The sequence below is a fragment of the Eublepharis macularius genome, chromosome 4 (assembly GCF_028583425.1).
Source record: "Eublepharis macularius isolate TG4126 chromosome 4, MPM_Emac_v1.0, whole genome shotgun sequence".
Lineage (NCBI taxonomy): Eukaryota > Metazoa > Chordata > Lepidosauria > Squamata > Eublepharidae > Eublepharis > Eublepharis macularius.
In genome coordinates this window covers 12351089-12369567 of record NC_072793.1, presented here as the reverse complement: position 1 = coordinate 12369567, position 18479 = coordinate 12351089, and the positions used below count along the sequence as shown (strand labels likewise).

The 18479-nt window shown below is 47.6% G+C and overlaps 1 protein-coding gene across 1 annotated transcript in view; it reads right to left on the bottom strand.

Annotated features, from left to right (window-relative positions):
- FMNL3 (formin like 3) overlaps positions 1–15965 on the bottom strand; it is a 138633-nt gene extending 122668 nt beyond the window's left edge. The window contains exon 1 of the mRNA XM_054976159.1: positions 15810–15965. Coding sequence (XP_054832134.1) covers positions 15810–15926 — 117 coding nt within the window. The 5' untranslated portion in view covers positions 15927–15965. The remainder of the gene's footprint in view (positions 1–15809) is intronic.
- Between the last annotated feature and the right edge of the window lie 2514 nt (positions 15966–18479).

Genomic DNA, 18479 nt, shown 5'->3' with positions numbered 1-18479 from the left:
CTGCAGTCACTGAAGATACACCAGTTTGGTGTAGTGGTTAAGAGCTGCGGGACTCTAATCTGGAGAGCCGGGTTTGATTCCCCACTCCTCCGCTTGAAGCCAGCTGGGTGACCGTGGGTCAGTCGCAGCTCTCTTAGAGCTCTCTCAGCCCCACTCACCTCACAAAGTGATTGTTGTGGGGATAATAATAACACACTTTGTAAACGGCTTTGAGTGTGGCATTAAGTTGTCCTGAAGGGCGGTATATAAATCAAACATTATTATGTTATTTATTATATGATGAACTGTAACCCAGTATTGTTCAGTGCTTTCTCCAGATTGCCACAAAAAGAAAGATCCTTCACAGCCAAGATTCTGTTTTCTATTAACAACCTAAAATTGTGTTTCAAGTTACTAACCCTTAGGGTTCTGGGGATGGGGTTCAAAACACAAGACCCAGGTCTAGTAAAATATAAGAGCCAGTATGGCTAATGGTGAGGTGTCAGGCTCCCGTCTCTCCAAAGCAGGAGGATTATAGATAATTATACCACACACATACTAAACGTGGTATGGGATGCAAGAATTGGCATCTTGAGAACCTCCACTTTTTATTTTTAAGGCTGCAAAAAATAAACGAATGTATTGCACAGTGAAAGAGAACTCACGGAAGAAAACAAGCAGGTTTTCCAGGGGTCAGGAAGCAAAACTCTAGAGGCATGCATAATTCTTTGTCTTTCCCTGTGACTGGTGGAATCCGAATAATTTATACAGAACAAACAAATATGTGATTCATACAGGTTGCACAATTCAGAATGTTAAAAATGTGTAGCAGTCCAAATCATACACAAATCATATATGGCTACCCTTTACAGGCCAGTGTCTTCCAGTGCCTAACATTCAGTTTTTCAGCAGCAGCAGCAGCAGCAGCAACAACAACAACAACAACAACAACAACAAAAGCCTCAGAAACCCTCAGATTAAAACTACTTTTGCAAGCAGAAGGTATTAAGGAAGACACACAAATGCACTTAGTTTGCATCACATACATGAAGCTGCTTTATACTGAATCAGACCGTTCATCCATCGAGGTCAATATTGTCTACTCAACCTGGAAGCAGCTCTCCAGGGTCTCAGGCCTTCCACATCACCCCCTACCTGGTCCTTTTTAACTGGGGGTGCTGGGAATTGATCCAGGGAGCTTCAACATGACAAACAGATGCCCCACCCCTGAGCCACAAATTCCTATCCCATCTTAGGACCACGTGGCCTAAATTATACATTTGTAATAAAAAGCCAAAAGTCTGTACAGTGTGAAAGTCCGGTAGTGCAATACTACATCGGTCTATATCCACTGAAGTCAATGCACTTAGAAAAGTACAGCTCTGTTTAGGATTGCGCAGTAAACGGCAATTCGTGCTAAATCAGGGCGCTGGATTAGCAAAATGGGGAAAGACTTGCTACTCTGCCATACCTTTCCGACTGAAATGGCCAGGGTAGAGGGGAACTAGAGTGTGGTTCCAAGCATCATGTCATTTAATTCTAATAACAACAAGAATAACAACAATAACAACATTTGATTTATATACTGCCCTTCAGGACAACTTAAAGCCCACTCAGAGCAGTGTATAAAGTGTTGAGAGTCCGGTAGCATGGAGTATCTTACCCTCCGTGCATCTGACGAAGAGAACTTCGGTTCTCGAAAGCTTATGCTACAATAAAGTTGGTTAGTCTTAAAGGTGCTACTGGACTCTTTACTATTTTGCAACTACATAATAACATGGCTAACTCCTCTGGATTTACAAAGTGTGTTATTATTATCCCCACAACAATCATCCTGTGAGGTGGGTGGGGCTGAGAGAGCTCTGAGAGAGCTGTGATGGACCCAAGGTCCCCAGCTGGCTTCAAGTGGATCAACCCGGTTCTCCAGATTAGAGTCCTGACACTCTTAACCACTACCCCAAATACCACTATTACTCCTGTCAAGGCAACTGGGCCATTGACAGTTGCAGCCTGCAAGTTTTTCCTCTACTGGGGAAATACTGCACCTATTGAATATCTGCCTTTTACATATCCAGAAAAGGCACACAAGCCCTGCCAGAAACCAAGGGTGATTCTAGAAGGCAGTCAAATAGACTACGTCCAGGGGTTCTGTTCAGAACTGTGGGAGGAGGAGGAGGGCTAACAGCGCAGAGTAAAAGGGCCTAGAGTTAAGATGCCTAGGTTTAAATCTGATGAACTGGGATCAGAGCACAGTCGGGTGATTTATTATAAATTAACACTGGACAGTCGACAGACACTGTCCGCACATGTTGGATAATGCACTTCCATTCCTCTTTATAGATCATTTAGAACGGATTTTTTTGTGTGCGGAACAAAAAATCCACCTTAAACAATTGATAATGTGCACTGAAAGTGCATTATCCAACGTGTGCGAAATCAGTGTCTGACTCCACCACAGTACTCATTTCCCTACATAATAGGGGGGGAAATCCTGAAGTAAGAAAAGAAAAACTAGACCACACTGCCTTTCAAATCCGGGGTTTTGCTCCCTAAGAGTTTGATTTGAAATATCATCCCAAAGCTCCAAACTCACTCACTTCACAACGACACAGCCGTAACTTTGCAAGCCTGGAACTAGTTGCAGCTGCTTTCTAATGATTTATCAATTACTATTTTCACTTATTAACAGGGCTTTTTTTCCAGCTGGAACGTGGTGGAATGGAGTTCCAGAACCTCTTGAAAATGGTCACATGGCTGGTGGCCCCGCCCCCTGATCTCCAGACAGAGGGGAGTTGAGATTGCCCTCCGAGGGCAATCTCAACTCCCCTCTGTCTGGAGATCAGGGGGCGGGGCCACCAACCATGTGACCATTTTCTCCGAGGGCAACCTATTGAGTTCCACCACCTCTTTTCCCAGAAAAAAAGCCCTGCTTATTAAGTATACCTGCATGACATATTGGTGGAAAATTTGAGGCGTTCCATGATGGGACTCCCAAAGGGACTACATTAGTCAAAGCTGCAGCCAGGTTTCCTCGCTCCCACCAGCGCTCACTAGATGCCACTCTTCTTTTCCAAACCTTAGAAGCCTTGATTCTAGACCAGGGCTGTCCGTACATGACATATGCTTCATGCATCAACCATCAGCATCAGTCAAGTAGCCATTTTGCCAGTTCTAGGAAAGGAGGAAGCTTGCTTGGAGTTGCTAACCAACCACAGAGTGCATCCTCCCCGACAACCGACATGCACAGTGCTGGTGTGACCAGAGTGGGGTGTACACAATATATGCCCCCCATTGCAGTGCAAGGCTCCACCATCCTCTCTGTGGAAAGACCAGACATCCTAGCTCCCTGCCTTGTTCCTCAGCCCCTACCTATTGAGTGCTTCAATCTTCTATGAATCAGAGTTTCCTAAACTAAGCCCTTCCTTTTGATGGGATGGTGTTTCCGGGGAAGTGATGCAACATACTGTAACTGCCATACCCACAGCCCTGATCGCTTCGGTCTCTATCGGGATTCGGCAACCCCTCCTACTTGGCAGTACTTCCAAACTGGTTCTCTTGTTGGCCTGCTTAGCTTGCTTTGCGGGGAGTCTATCTGGGTCGCTCTCTGGACTGCGGTCTCCTATTTCCTCTCAACATCAGTTTCCGTTCTCCCTCTGAATAGGAAGGAATTTTTATCCCTTTGCCAGAATAAAGCCCTGGGTGTTTCTTCCAGATGGGACGTTGCAAAGATGTATGAGATTCTCTCTCCTTCTGGAAAGCAGCCGAGAGGAAACCGATAGCTATTTCCACCCTTTTCTACCCAACATCGTACAGAATTAACTGCACAGGGAGGGATGCCATATGCTTCTATAACGTCATCCCGTCAGCAATTGTGTCTACGGCTGTGTGGGAAATTCAGTCCCTTGCCAAAGACAGCTCCCTTTGAAATCTCAAACCGGAAGACCAAATTCTGAAATACAACCCGGCCAGGCAGCTGGATTCCATTGAATAAGCTTTCTTCTTGGGTTCTTTTCCTCTTTGTAAAGAGAGGGGAGACAGAATGGATCTTGCACAGCACAGTTCTGCAAGCTTCAGTTTAAACACAACTGCAGTGAAAAATAAAGGCGTTTGTAAATCTAAACAAGCATAAAACAGTCAGCTGTCAATTTTTGCAGTTTCTTGCTCTATTAAGCGACAGGCCAGCCATTCTTTTCCTCTCCTTAAATTCACAAATGTGAATGGAAACTGTGGCTTCCTGAGTCTGCTAAAAACCTGAAGCTCAGGAAAAGTGTCAATTGTTTCAGTCTGTTTTCATCCAGGCCTTGGGAGATTTCTACTTGACATATCGGTGATTCCAGCTTTTCCACAATTCTTTACCCACCTTTTACAGGGGCATGTAAGCACGGTTATAACAAGGGTCAAGCCACAGTATTTTGGTGCCTGAAGTAGAAAATCCTAGTTACACTCCCACCCATTCATCAATTAAGATGAACCTCAATCCACCAGGAGATCTTGCTGGGATGCATCCCTTAAATGAATGGGAACTTCGCAGCTCCCGTTCATTGTGGGAGAGGGTCTTGTGCAGCAGAACTGTGTGTCTGATTCATCAGTCTCCCGACCCACCACACTTACAATGCTGTCTTAAGAAGAGTTACACCCTTTTAAGTGCATTGAACTTAATGGGCTTAGACAGGTGTAACTCTGTTAGGACTGCCCTGCTAATGGTACTTAAAATCTGCCTATCACAGACAAAGTAGGGACTGGTCTCAAACAGCAATGTACCAAACAGGGACCGTGCGGCCCACAGAGACCTGATAACAATGATAAATACAATTTTAATGAAAGTGCACGTGCAATTTGTGCAAGAATTTCAAAAGTAAGTATTCGATATATATCTACTCCCAAAAATTCTGAAACAGTCTATCTACAATCATATGGATCCAACGCATGAAATTTCTGGTTCTAGCCCATACAATTCATTCAACACGTATAGTGTAACTTCAAGGTAAATGCAATATTCATATTCCAAAGTGCATAATTCCAGAGAGTTGTTTTTTCTTCCTTGCAGGCAAGACTGTGCCAATAGAAGAGGACGAAAAGAGCCCAATGGGAGCCTGAAAGTGAACCGTGGAGCTCCCGGGCTGTTGGCAACGGGTGCGCTAGCAGTTATGACAGCCCGTTTCGTGGTGTATTGCTTTGCCAAGCCGTTCCTCTATTGCATCATCTTCACCAAACAATATTTAAACCAGCATTGGTAACTTTCTTCCTGAAATTTTATGCATTGGATCCACTTAAAATCTGCCACCTAAGGTGTCCTGCTCACCTCAGTTCACGGCAGCGCCATCACCAATTGCACACCAGAAATTAACCAGTTTGCTATGGCATGAATTTTCTTAGGCGACAGCCTGCTAGATTATACGTTCACAATTAGCACTTGATAACCTAATTGTGGGGAAATCTTTATGATAAATCATCCCAGGGCTTTTTTTCAGCTGGAACACGGGGGAACAGAGTTCCGGAACCTCTTGAAAATGGTCACATGGCCGGTGGCCCCGCCCCCTGATCTCCAGACAGAGGGGAGTTTAGACTGCCCTCCGCGCTGCTGCACGGAGGGCAATCTAAACTCCCCTCTGTCTGGAGATCAGGGGGCGGGGCCACCGGCCATGTGACCATTTTCTTCGAGGGCAACCCACTGAGTTCCACCACCTCTTTTCCCAGAAAAAAAGCCCTGAATCATCCTATTATGAGCGGTTACAGATTACAGTTTTTGAGAACTCAGAACAAATTTCTCAATCTCAAGAGGTAAGCTACAAGATGAAAACCTTATAGCCCACCCCAAGAAATCACTTTCACTCAAACTCTATATGTGAATTCACTCAATGGGTAGGTTCACTTTATTTATATAGTCCACTTTTATTCAAAAATTATTTATAGGACAGGGGCAAAATACTACAAAACACAAATCTTAAAACAGCCATCATATAATCAAGGCTGCCTTTTTAACCTTTTCACGACCTGATACAAAGTGACTAAATTGGTCTCCCTTTACCTGTGCGCACCCAGGAAACCTTTTCTTCTGGCAGGGGAAAGTGCCTCAAAGAAGCATGCCTGCTTCTCTACAGCACCTGCCTTCAACCATTTCGCATTCAGAACCCCCTTATCTGCCAGCACAAGGCAGGAACACATATGACATCAGTCACATGACAGGAAGAGGGGGCTCCAGAGCTATGACTTCACCAGTATTACGGCCAGGACTATGGCCAGTACATCAAAAGAACTGGGGCCAGGAAACATAGGCCGAGAACTGGGAAATGTACTGTACAGAGAAACAAGAGGTGGGAAGCTTGCTGCCTTTGCTCTGTACACAGCAGGTCCTTCCAAAAGTGAGCAACGAACGGCTGCTCTATAAGAGCTTGGCACCCAGTGAGAGAACTACAGAAATCCCCAATCCAGGAGTGAAGACCTCCGCTCAGCTGAAGCTCTGTCTTCCACATGGTGCCACCTAAAAGCTATTCCATCAAGAGGTCAATTCCATGAAAGCTCCTCCCGTGAGGATTCTGACTGCCGTCAAGCTATCAGAGGACACGTATGGGCAGGAGCCATTCTCACCCTCTGCCCTGAATTCTACTGTCTGTTCCAGTTTCATATTGGCTGGGGGGGCAGGTTCTTCTATGGAGAGACTGCTCTTAGTTCTGTCTCCCTGGCCAAGGCAAAGCTAAAGAGCACCGTCCCACTGCTGTGGGCATCAAAGGTAGGGCAAGGGAGTCTGTTGGTTTGTTGTAGAACAGAAAATCAACAGAGGGACGCCCGTCTCCCACTGAAACTGGAATCCATATTGTCCAAACATAATTGTAAACTGCTAAAAGTAGGATATAAATCCTTGATGATCTCTCAATTAACCAATGAACTCACTCATACCAACTGGAAGCTTGACACACTGCAAATTGACACGGTACTACAGGTACTCCTACCCTGCTGCCAAGAGATAAATCCTACCATGCTGGCTCAACAAGGATTGCTGCCTGAAGCTACCCCCGCCGCCATGCCTGCCTCTCACTCCCCTAACTTCACTGCCTCCCCTTGGAATAACTTAAGGCTGCCAATCCCCCTGCCCTCAGCTCCCATTTCCCGCCACCACTTTGAGCAAAAACGGCCATCAAGCCAAGGTCATGATATCACTTCTAGGGTAACCCAGAAGTGACATCCATTCTCTCTAGAAATCACTAGAAAATCTGTCATTTTACCATAGAGTTTCTAGCAATTCCTAGTGAGGGCTCCGCCAGAACAGACATTGTGGAATCGCTGACAGAGGCCCCCATGTCCTTGCCCCAACAGTCTCTTACCGGTTGTCAGGCCATGATTAGCGTTTTTCAACCAATCACAGCTTGACATGTTGTGTTTAAAGACACATGAAGCAAGAATGAGGGAAGGAACATTAGCTGCTCCAGCTCCTTGGTGAAACTGAGGAAGTAAGACAGGCGAAAAAAGCTGTTGCTCCCCAAACATCCACCACCAAAGAACATTGCCTCACTTTGCCTCATGGCCGAGCCAGCACTGACCCCACCTCCCATTCCACAGCACTGCGTCCCTGTTTGGCCCTGAAATGCCGTCAATCCTTACTCTATTGTATTGTTTATTCAGTTTCTCAGCCGTTGACCATATTGAATTATTCTGTGTAATCCACCTTGTGTATCAGTGAGAAAGGCGGACTATAACTTACATTAAAAACTGCTGAAGATTGTACTACAAATTAACTATCTGAGGCAGAGTCTTCAGCCCACCTCACAATCAAGCAAGCCAAGATACTTGTATATCTTGTATATAAAAACAATTGAGAGGGATGGGATGGGATAACCCAATCTTATCCAATCTCGGAAGCTAAGCAGAGTTATACTTGGATGCGGGACCACGATGGGGAACCAAAAGCCTCTGCAGAGGAAGCCAATGGCAAACCACTTTTACTCCCCAAGCGCCTCGAAAGCCCCTTGCTGGGGTGGCCATAAGTCAGCTGCAACTTGATGGCACACACATACATATAAACAGTTGAATTTAACCAGTAAAAAAACTTTTATTCCAGAGCCTTTTCAATTTAAAAAAAAAGTTTTTGTGTGTTTTCTAAAAGGCATTTCTAAGCTTCTCTGGAAAGGGAAATCCTAGGCTATGCTAGAAAAAACCCTGCTCCCAGCCCTGGCAAATGACATCTTTTGTAGAACGTTTCGGGGAAAGGTGCTCCCCAAAGAAGGGTGGGCATAGGCCACTCAGTTCTTTAAAGGTACCAGCATCTGAAATTTAAAGGTACCAGCATCTGAAACAGGCCACTCGGTTCTTTAAAGGTACCAGCATCTGAAATTAAGCAAATGGAGGTTTGCAGAGCTGAAGCAATTTAAAAAAAAAATGAGTAATTAAATAAAAATTGGCAACCAGTGCAAGTTGGCATTACAACTGTGCTTTTTCTCCTCCGCTGTGTATCTGATCACCTTTTAGTTGGAAAAGCAGTGTAAAAGAGAGCAGTGGTTTTGACAATGAGGTTTACGGGCTGTACAATTTAGCAGATGGGGAGACACTGTGGCCCACTAGCCCAGTTCTGCAAACAGTTGCAGTAAATATTCAAGCACACTTTAATCTGTTTCAGTGAGTGTTAAAATCAAGGCTCAACTTGTGTTGGAAACCTCGCTATAAGAGAAGTTCTAAACACAGGCTGGACACTGGCTACACCTGGCGTGAGGTAAAAATGACCTTGTAATCAGAGAGAGAGAGAGACATAGACACAGAGAGAGAGATTCTTTTGTTAGCCTTTCAAATGAAGAGTTGAAATAAATTCCACCAAATTTCAAAATTCCAATTCTGAATACTATAGTTGATCTCAACATTCAAAATATGATCTTGGGTTTTTGTCAACTTTTCAAGAAGCGTTTCTTTATTGGATCAATATGCTTTGGATATAACACATCTGTTCACAGGTGACACAAAAAGGCATGTATGTTGACATGCGACTCCTGCATGAGTATCAGTCGATTTAAAAATGCAATGCAAGCACATTTAGAGCTGCCTTTCCGTCTTTAATACATACTGACAGCAGGAAAGAGGCTCAAAAACACCTTCAGTGACATGTGGGAAAATATGTCTCTTATCAGAAAAGCCCAGCATTTTCTAAATGATATTGTAAGTCGGTTGTCAAACACTGGGTTGGATCCAGCAGTAATTTCCTGGTAATGGAAAGCATTTCTGTCAGCGGAGCAGAACTTTCCTGCCTCCCACAGCATCGTACCAAACTCCATGAAAAACTGTTTCTGGATATCGGGACCCTCAGGAACAGCACGAGAGGTAAAATGAAGGTCCACAGTGGGAGGCCGAAAATCCACCCCCCTTCTGCTGCATGTGGAAAGTTACTGCCGGATTCAACCGTCTACTACTAAACATCATCTGTAAGAGAGCACCAAATGCTACGTATCCCCTTAAACAGTACTTTGCAGGGCTTTTTTTCAGTGGGAACGCAGTGGAACAGCGTTCCGGCACCTCTTGAAAATGGTCACATGGCTGGTGGCCCCGCCCCCTGATCTCCAGACAGAGGGGAGTTGAGATTGCCCTCCGTGCAAAGGGCAATCTAAACTCCCCTCTGTCTGGAGATCAGGGGGTGGGGCCACCAGCCATGTGACCATTTTCGCCAAGGGCGATTTAAACTTTAAAAAACTCCCCCCTTGTTCCAGCTGACCCAAAGTGACGTCATTGCGCGGTCCTGAGTTCCACCACCGCTTTTCCCAGGAAAAAAGCCCTGGTACTTTGTGACCCAACCCTTATGACCGAGAAGATGAATCTCTGGCAGTATATAGGTAATGCTAGATGCTTAGAAGCCAGATGCATCTCTGAACATTATTCGTATGATGATGTCGCTCTTGTCATTTATATGATCAGCGATAATGGACGCCACACCTCAGAGCATTCAATATGCTTCACACACATATTTACTATAAAGTTTTCAATGGAACAGGGATGAAGTGTGCATGCTTTGCAAAGTTCCTTGGCCATCCCCAGGATTAACAGAAGTAGATTGTGAAAAATAAGAGAAATTATGCAACTGAACTCCATTTGCATAACATTTTCCATTTATTTGTTTACTTTGTTTAGAACCTGCCTTTCTCATTATGCAGGGACCAGATTTCCCCCCGATATTTTTAAACGTGTAAGATCTACACAAGCCTATCTATTATTGTATATAACGAAATATAATAGAAGTGGATCAGCACACAGCAACTGGGCTCCTTATTTCTTGTTTAACAAAGGTTAACAACATAGATGAAATTCTGAGTTTTGCTGGACCAACTTTGGTTGCTTCAGAAAGGGGAAAGAAAGGCTACACCGGGCTCTCAGCCCAATAAACAAAGGGATCTTCAAGTTCAGAGTGAATCAAAGGAAAAGGATATAAGTCATCTGGTTAAAAAAAAACCCAGACAGCTGAAGAGAAAGCGGGGTTAGCACACACAAAATTATTAATGAGAGAAGGCGAAATCAGTTGACCTGTTACATAATAGAACTAGAAAGTGTCAGAAAAAAAAATAACATGGAGATGGTTCAAAAAACATTTTTCTTTAGTTAAATTGTAGAACTACTGCCAGATGTGGTGTCAGCCAACAGAACTGGGCTAGGTATCTCATGAGTCTGTCCTAGTCATAAGAACATAAGCAAAGCCATGTTGGATCAGGCCAGTGGCCCATCCAGTCCAACATTCTGTCACACACAGTGGCTAGAAATCCAGTGCCATCTAAAGGACTGTCAGTGAGGCCAGGACACCAGAAGCCCTCCCACTGCCTTCCTTCCAGCACCAAGACAACAGAGCACCACCTCCCCACAAAGAGAATACCATCTATCTCCTGTGGCTAATAGCCACTGATGGACCTCTGCTCCATATATTTGTCCAGTCCCCTCTTGAAGCTGGCAATGCTTGTAGCTGCCACCACCTCCTGTGGCAACGAATTCCATGTGTTTATCACCCTTTGTGTAAAGTAGTATTTTCTTCTATCTGTTCTAACCCGACTGCTCAATAATTTCATAGAGTGCCCACGAGTTCTTGTATTGTGAGAAAGGGAGAAAAACACATCTTTCTCGACCTTCTCTAACCCGTGCATTATCTTGTAAACCTCTATCATGTCTCCCTTAGAGTCATGTCATCCTTAGAATCACACAGAATTCTAATGGTCTAAAACACTTTCTCACACTAACCAGTCTGACGAACTGCTGCATGAAGTGGGAGAAGGCCATGTCAGAGCAAAAAATAAAGATACCTTCCACAAATCTTGGGGACAGACTTCATTCTCGTCTGAATAGTCTGTTAGGCAGGGCTTTTTTTCAGCGGGAATGCGGTGGAACAGAGTTCTGGCACCTCTTGAAAATGGTCACATGGCCAGTGTCCCGCCCCCTGATCTCCAGACAGAGGGGAGTTTAGATTGCCCTCCGCGCCGTTGGCTGTCTGGAGATCAGGGGGTGCGGCCATCGGCCATGTGACCATCTTTCAAAAACTCCCTTGTTCCTGCTGACCCAAAGTGACATCATTGTGCGGTCCTGAGTTCCACCACCTTTTTTCCCCAGAAAAAAGCCCTGCTGTTAGCATTCAGAAGCAAGAATACACATCTACAAAGATGCAGAGGAGTTAGCCGTGTTAGTCTGTGGTAGCAAAATCAAAAAGAGTCCAGTAGCACCTTTAAGACTAACCAATTTTATTGTAGCATACGCTTTCGAAAATCAAGTTCTCTTCGTCAGATGCCTGATACAGAGACTCTGTACCATGCATCTGACGAAGAGAACTTGATTCTCGAAAGCTTATGCTACAATAAAATTGGTTAGTCTTAAAGACATCTACAAAGAGACAGCCACTGTATTTCTCACAGTCTGTACCTGATACCTGCTATGAAAAATTCTGACATGTGGGGCCTTTCTCCTCTCCATGCACAGCAGGCACTCTTACTTCACTACAGTTGAGAGCATAGAGATTTGTCCCACAAAATGCTATTGGAGGGCTATTCTGAGCTGTAGGAACTTTGTGGCATCTCAGCACAGAGGCACAGCAGACAAACTCTGGAGCATCCATTCTTTTGCTATCATACAATATCACCCTACAGAAAGCACAAACAGACACAGGCAAATCAAATTAATCTCCAGGGTCCGTGAAACAGCAGACCAGTTGCACTGTCTGCTTCAGCACTATGAGATCGGTGTAGCATGGAGTGGGGTTACATTGTTTACTTATTTTACGCATCCATACCCTGGCCTTTCAATACAAAAATCTCAGGGTGGGTGGAGCACACACACAGTATGATGCAACAATAAGAACCACCAAATCCCCAATAAAGCGATGAATGAATCTAGAACTGTTTGATAAAATCAACAACAACTAGAATATGCACAAGAAACAAAAATTACATGGGAGAAGGGTGGGCTTGTAAAGGTTTTAAATAAAATAAATAATAAAAATCAGGGCTTTTTTTCTTGGAAAAGAGGAGGTGGAACTCAGTGGGTTGTCCTCGGAGAAAATGGTCACATGGCTGGTGGCCCCGTCCCCTGATCTCCAGACAGAGGGGAGTTGAGATTGCCCTTCATGCCGCAGAGGGCAATCTCAACTCCCCTCTGTCTGGAGATCAGGGGGCGGGGCCACCAGCCATGTGACCATTTTCAAGAGGTACCGGAACTCCGTTTCACTGCATTCCTGCTGAAAAAAAACCCTGATAAAAATTGTTTTAAAAACTATGTGAAAAATAATTCCAGTAGGTTGACTGTGCTACTCTGTTGTCGCAAAACGCAACAAAAGTCCTGTGGCACCTTAGATACGAACAAACTTTATTCCATCACACGCCGTCATGAGTTAGAGCTCCCTTCATCAAATGTATGGGGGATGAGAGTCTTTAGAACCTATTTAAAGGGTCCCAGATAATGAATTTAGCAAATTTCAAAAAGCAACTGATTCCACTACTTGGAAGCCGTTACAGAAACAAGGTTTTCTGCCATGGCCACTAGCCTGCTGCCGTATACAAAATTGAATCCCCAGAGTGTTAGACAGTAATACGGATACTTTTCCCAAGACTGACGGTACTATGGATAAACCTGCCAACTTCACCTCTGCATGGGATTGCACTGTAACCTACCTGGGAGCACGTTACTGAATATGGACCTTCTACATGCAAGGGACTGAACTACAGTCCCTCCCACTTCTCTGCAATTCAGGGTGTTCGTTTCCAATAAGTATTATGACTAACATCTTAATATCATGTGCGTTTTGCAACTCCTCTTCCACAAATCTGAATGCCATGAGAATTTTTCAAGCAGCATTCTGCCTGTTGTAGAGAGAGCAGAGGAGGGAATGGTGTGTCACATGCTGTCAACTTCCTGTCATTCTGACATCGCCAGAGTGGAATTTAAAAAAAAAAGAATTCTTTCCATAACCAAGAAAAAAATTCCCCTAGAAATCCCCCCCCCCCAGCGTTCTACAACAAGCATCTCAAACAGCTAATCAGCAGTTTCAAGATCTACAGCTACCGGGTCGGGACTTTGTTAGGAAAGATTGTGGAGCAAGAGGAAAGCTCCTTTGGAAGGAAGAGCAACATTCAAGATGTGCTTTACTATGCAAAAAGAGCAACGACTTCAGAAAGGCACACGTCTGTTGGTGAAGTCCATCGGGGTGCTTTAGATACCAAGCATCAAATTTTACTGTAAAGGTAAATTAGGATCTTCCGCCTCCCAAAAGCCAGTTTACACATTCTGCTAGCAATCTGGACTGTACCACTTCAGATTGTGAGAGGGCATACTTTGGAAAGCTTCCCCAGGTAAATCACTTCTAGGAATGAGTACATTAGAAAGGAAGACTTACCCAGCCCTTTTCTTTATGTGCTAATGTTCTATTTGCGGGAAAAGGCTGTTTTTATCTGAAGAAGCATGCAAGAATCTGTCACCACCACCTCTTCTGAAATGATATAGTCCAGAACTGGTCCATCTAATTCTGCACACATGTCCCTTTGCTCTCAAAGTCCAACCTGCTTCCACTCTGGATTCCACATCTCTTCCTTCTCATCTCACAGGGAGCCGAAGAGTAGCATCCTCACAAATCTTTGTTCACTTTTGTAGCTGGATCAATTAACTTCTAGAAGTCTCTCGTCATGAGTCTCATTAAAGATCAAGCAGTGCAATCCTAAACAGAGTTACACTCTTCTAAACCTATTGATCTTAATGGCATTAAAAGGGCATAACACCGCTTAGGATTGCACGGCAGGACCAGCCTTTGAAATGGACTAAGAAAAGTGTTTAGAGGCGAGTTCATTTATTTTTGTGAAAGCATGCTTAAATTCAGTGGGGCCGTCCATCCGAAAGGCCAGCTAGTACCCAGATCTTATTAGCACAAGTTTTCCTGCATTAGGACAAAACAAAAATGGAGCATTTCTCCATATGAATTGCTCTATGGAAGGCACAGCCCTCATGTGCTGAGATAATATCCTTTGCGCCTTCCCTGTTTAGCATGCTGACCATCTCCCCCTTCTTCCTGAATAAAGCTCGTGCCACTCACTGTCAGCTGACCCATGAGGTCCCAATTCTTTTCATTCACCATTCCGGAGTGGCGCTTGCATTAGAGCGGACAACAGTGCAAGAAGATGGTGATTTCCATACCTCCCAGACGCAAGTCCCCTGCCTGGACTTGGCAGGAAACAGACCTATGACACATACACAAATGCCCCCGACTGGATGCCTGCCAACAGAGCACAGCGATAAGAGGCAATTCAGGGACCAAGCATCCCTTCCAAAGCCGCTCCTGGATTCACAGCCCAAGTAAACAAGGACACTTAGTTGAGAATGAAAGAAATCACCCAGGCCGAGGGGGAGAAACTCCAAGCAGGGAGAGGGAAGGGGAGGGATTGGAAAGGGGGTAGAAAGAGTAGCCAATGAAATAGGAATTATTCCAAGGAAAAGGAGGATGGGCATATAATCTACATCCGGAAGGGATCAAGGGCAGCAGCTAAGGATCTACCATATGGATCCTAAGGATGTGTGAGAGCTGGAACGCAACTGAGAAGTTGGGCAACTGCCCGAACTCAAGCTGCAAGGAGGACATGGAGAAGTCCTACAGGGATAAAGGAGGGGGGGGCGTCCTTTGTGTGGAATGGGTAGGGCAGAGAAGAGGCTGTCGAAGGAGCCAAGACACCAGAAGGAGGGGGCAGGGATCTCTGGACCTGGGGCTGCTGCTCAAAAAAAGCACCTGGGCCGGAGCGATGGGCGGGGAGCTGCACGTCCAAAGCAAAGCAGTGGGACCAAAGATCTGCCTAAGATGGGCAACCTACTTAAGAGGGGAGGAAAGAAAGGCAGGGTCTGTCAAGGTGCAAGCAGAGCAGGGTCAGGGAGGAGAAACAGAAACAAGGGCGGCATCTGCACGGACCAGGTTCCTTGGGGGGGCGGGGGGGGGGGTCCTGTAATAAAGGCCAGATCGGATTCTGGGATCCGGCTGCGGCGGGTGGATGGGCTCGTCTTCGGGATGAAGATCGGCGGAGCCGTCCCAAGGGCTGGGGTCCCGGCGAAGCAGCGAGCAGAGCCCGAGGAGCATCTGGCTCGCTTAACACAGGTAATGGGGGCGGCAGAGGCCGGGCCGGGCCGAGCGAGGAAGGCGCGGGCGCCAGGAGGGGTCCGCGGGCACGAGAGCCGAGGCGAACGCCCGGCTGGAGACAAGCGGCCCGGTCCAGAACGGGCCCCCCGCGCCCGACGCGCATCAAAAGGGCATGAAAAGTTGGCGAGGGGCGAGCCCCGCGCGGCGCCTCTGCGAGGCGCGGGGCGGGCAGGCGGGGCGGGGAGGGCCGGGGCGGGCAGGCGGGGGCTTCGCTCACCAGCACCAGCGCGAACCTCTCCTCCAGCTCGCCCTGCTCCGGCATGGGCACCTTCCCCGGCGGGGGCGGCAGCAGGCCGGGCCCCCCGCCGGGCTCGCCGCTCTCGCTGTTCCCCATCCCGGGGCGGCTGTCCGGACGGAGCGGAGCCGCCGTGGCCAGGCGGCGGCTGCCTGGCTCGCAGTCCCTCCCTCGCTCGCTGGCGGCCCGGCCCGGGCCAGGACGGGGCTGTCGGCGCCGCCCCCGGCACCGCCCGCCTGGAGCCCTCGCCCGCCCAGTGGACGCCGAGCCGCGCGGCTCCGGCTCCCGCCCCCGCCTCTCGCGGCGCGCCCGGCCCGGCCCCAGGCGGGCTCTCGGCTCCTGCCTGGCCTCGCCCGTCCGCGCCGTCCAACACGCGGCCGGACAGCGCCAGGGCGGGAGCGGCGAGCCCCGGGCAGCCGCGCGGGACCCGGGCCCTTGCTTCCGACTGGCCGGGCCAGAGGTTCGGCTGGGCAGCCCGCCAGGACCCGAAGGACTTCTCGGACGGGCCCGGCTGCCAGCGGCGCTTCCCGCGAAGTCGTCCTGCGTCGCGGTTAGAGAAGAGCGTGGCCGGATCGCGGCCGGCGAACCTGCCCTCTGCGGACGAGGCGAGGGCGAGAAAAGCTCGACCCGCCGCCCGGAGCCCCTTTGCGGCTTCATTTCGAAGGCGGCCCCGCGAGTTTCAGTGGGCTTCGGCTGCAAAAGGGGGCGGCGGCGGCGGGCTCCCGCAGCCTTCCTCGGGAGTAAAGCCCTCGCGCGAGTTCAACGGGCCTGGTTTTCGAGGGTGCCTGCTCGGAAAGAAGGCCCGTTGAGTTCGGGAGGACTCGGGTAAAACGGTGCTTGTGCGTCGTTTGCAAACCCCCGTTTGCGCGCGAGCCTGTTTAACGTGGGAACAGGGACTCTCGCCGAGACCGACGTCGTTTATTACTGCTTGCCGAGTCGACGTGGTTAGGAACGGGATGAGAAAGGGCCAAAGGGGGGGTACGGGACGCCCCCAAGTCTGTCTGCGCGGCTGCAAAGAGCCAAGACACAAAGAAAGGGCCGTTATACGCCGCCCTGCCCGCCCCAGTTCGCGGCTGCCCCCACGTGGCCGACAGCAGCGTAGCAACATCTAGATTTCAAAGAGACGAACGGGAGGCTGTTCCGGACCGCCAGCCGCGCCCTTTGACGCGTGTTCGGGCCTTGGTTCACACGTGCAGGAGGTGGTAAAACGTAACGGCGGACTGCAGCGTTTCAGGACAATCGCTCCTGCATGTTTAAATTCTGTGCTGTATTTCTGTTTGCCTGGAATCCACCTTTTACAATCTTACTTTCCATAATCTGTTGTTGTACAATCTTGGAGCCTAGGCACCATTCTTCTACACGTGTCAACCTGAGCTTTCTAAAAAGATCATATCCCATAAAACACTATCTTTAAAATAAAAACCGTGGACCAGTGAGGCAGATTTCACAGTGTAACTGAATGTGATAAAATCAACAGGTAGGGCATTTGCAGAGCAAAATACAATATGATACACATTAAGTACTTTTAATGAACAGGTAAAAAATCTGCCAAGAAAACGTCATCATGGGACATCCCCCCCCCATGGTTCAGTAATGACTTGTGCTTGCACAGGGGGACTCCCTTTACCTTTTTACACTAGGGTATGGTAGCAGAAAATGAAAACAAGCATAAAGCCAAAACAAAAAATGTCCAGGTCTTTACAGGTGTAACATGTGGCAAATAGGGTTGCCAACCTCCATGAGGAGCCTGGAGAGCTCCCAGAATTAAAACAGATCTCCAGGTGACAGGTCTTCTTTGGCTGGGTGGATTCTATGGCATTATTCCCTTTTGAGGTCCCACCTGTCACCAAACTCCTTCCTCCTCAGCCTTCACCCCCAAATCTCCAGAAATTCCCCAACCTGAAGTTGGCAACAAACGAGTGTTTGCAGGGCTTTTTTTCAGCAGGAACATGGTGGAAGGGAGTTCGGGAACCTCTTGAAAATGGTCACATGGCTGGTGGCCCCACCCCCTGATCTCCAGACAGAGGGGAGCTTAGATTGCCCTCTGCGCCGCCAAGCGGCGCAGAGGGCAATCTAAGCTCCCCTCTGTCTGGAGATCAGGGGGTGGGGCCACCAGCCATGTGACCATTTTCTCCAAGGGCAACCCACTGAGTTCCACCACCTCTTTCCCCAGAAAAACAGCCCTGAGTGTTTGCAAAAATGCATATAAAGTTTTGCTCATCAAGTAGCCCTGATTATCCCTAGTTTCCTAATGAGAGTACACTGTGTGGCGAGCCCCAGTTTGCACCGTTGCTTTGTGACATGCATAACATACGCTTCTGGATAATAAATGCCTAAAACATAGACACATGTGTGTTGACTAGACATGCACTGGGAGTTCCATGCTTGGAACTTAATTCCCAGCCACACACACGGCCTAATCCAGACATGGTGCGCAGGGAGAGAAGGCATAAGCCTCCCCCCCCCCCCTGCAACTTTCCTGACTTGTAATAGTCCCAGGGAGTTCTTATTTGCCCTTTCGGGGAAACCTGTATTCATGGGCCTCCTGTAAATTTCCCCGAGGGGCAAACTAATAGTAGCTTTCCAAGTTCATTTCACGTCAAGACAGTGCTGCAAGAGTAGGGGGAGCTTATGCCTCCTTTCTGCATGTAC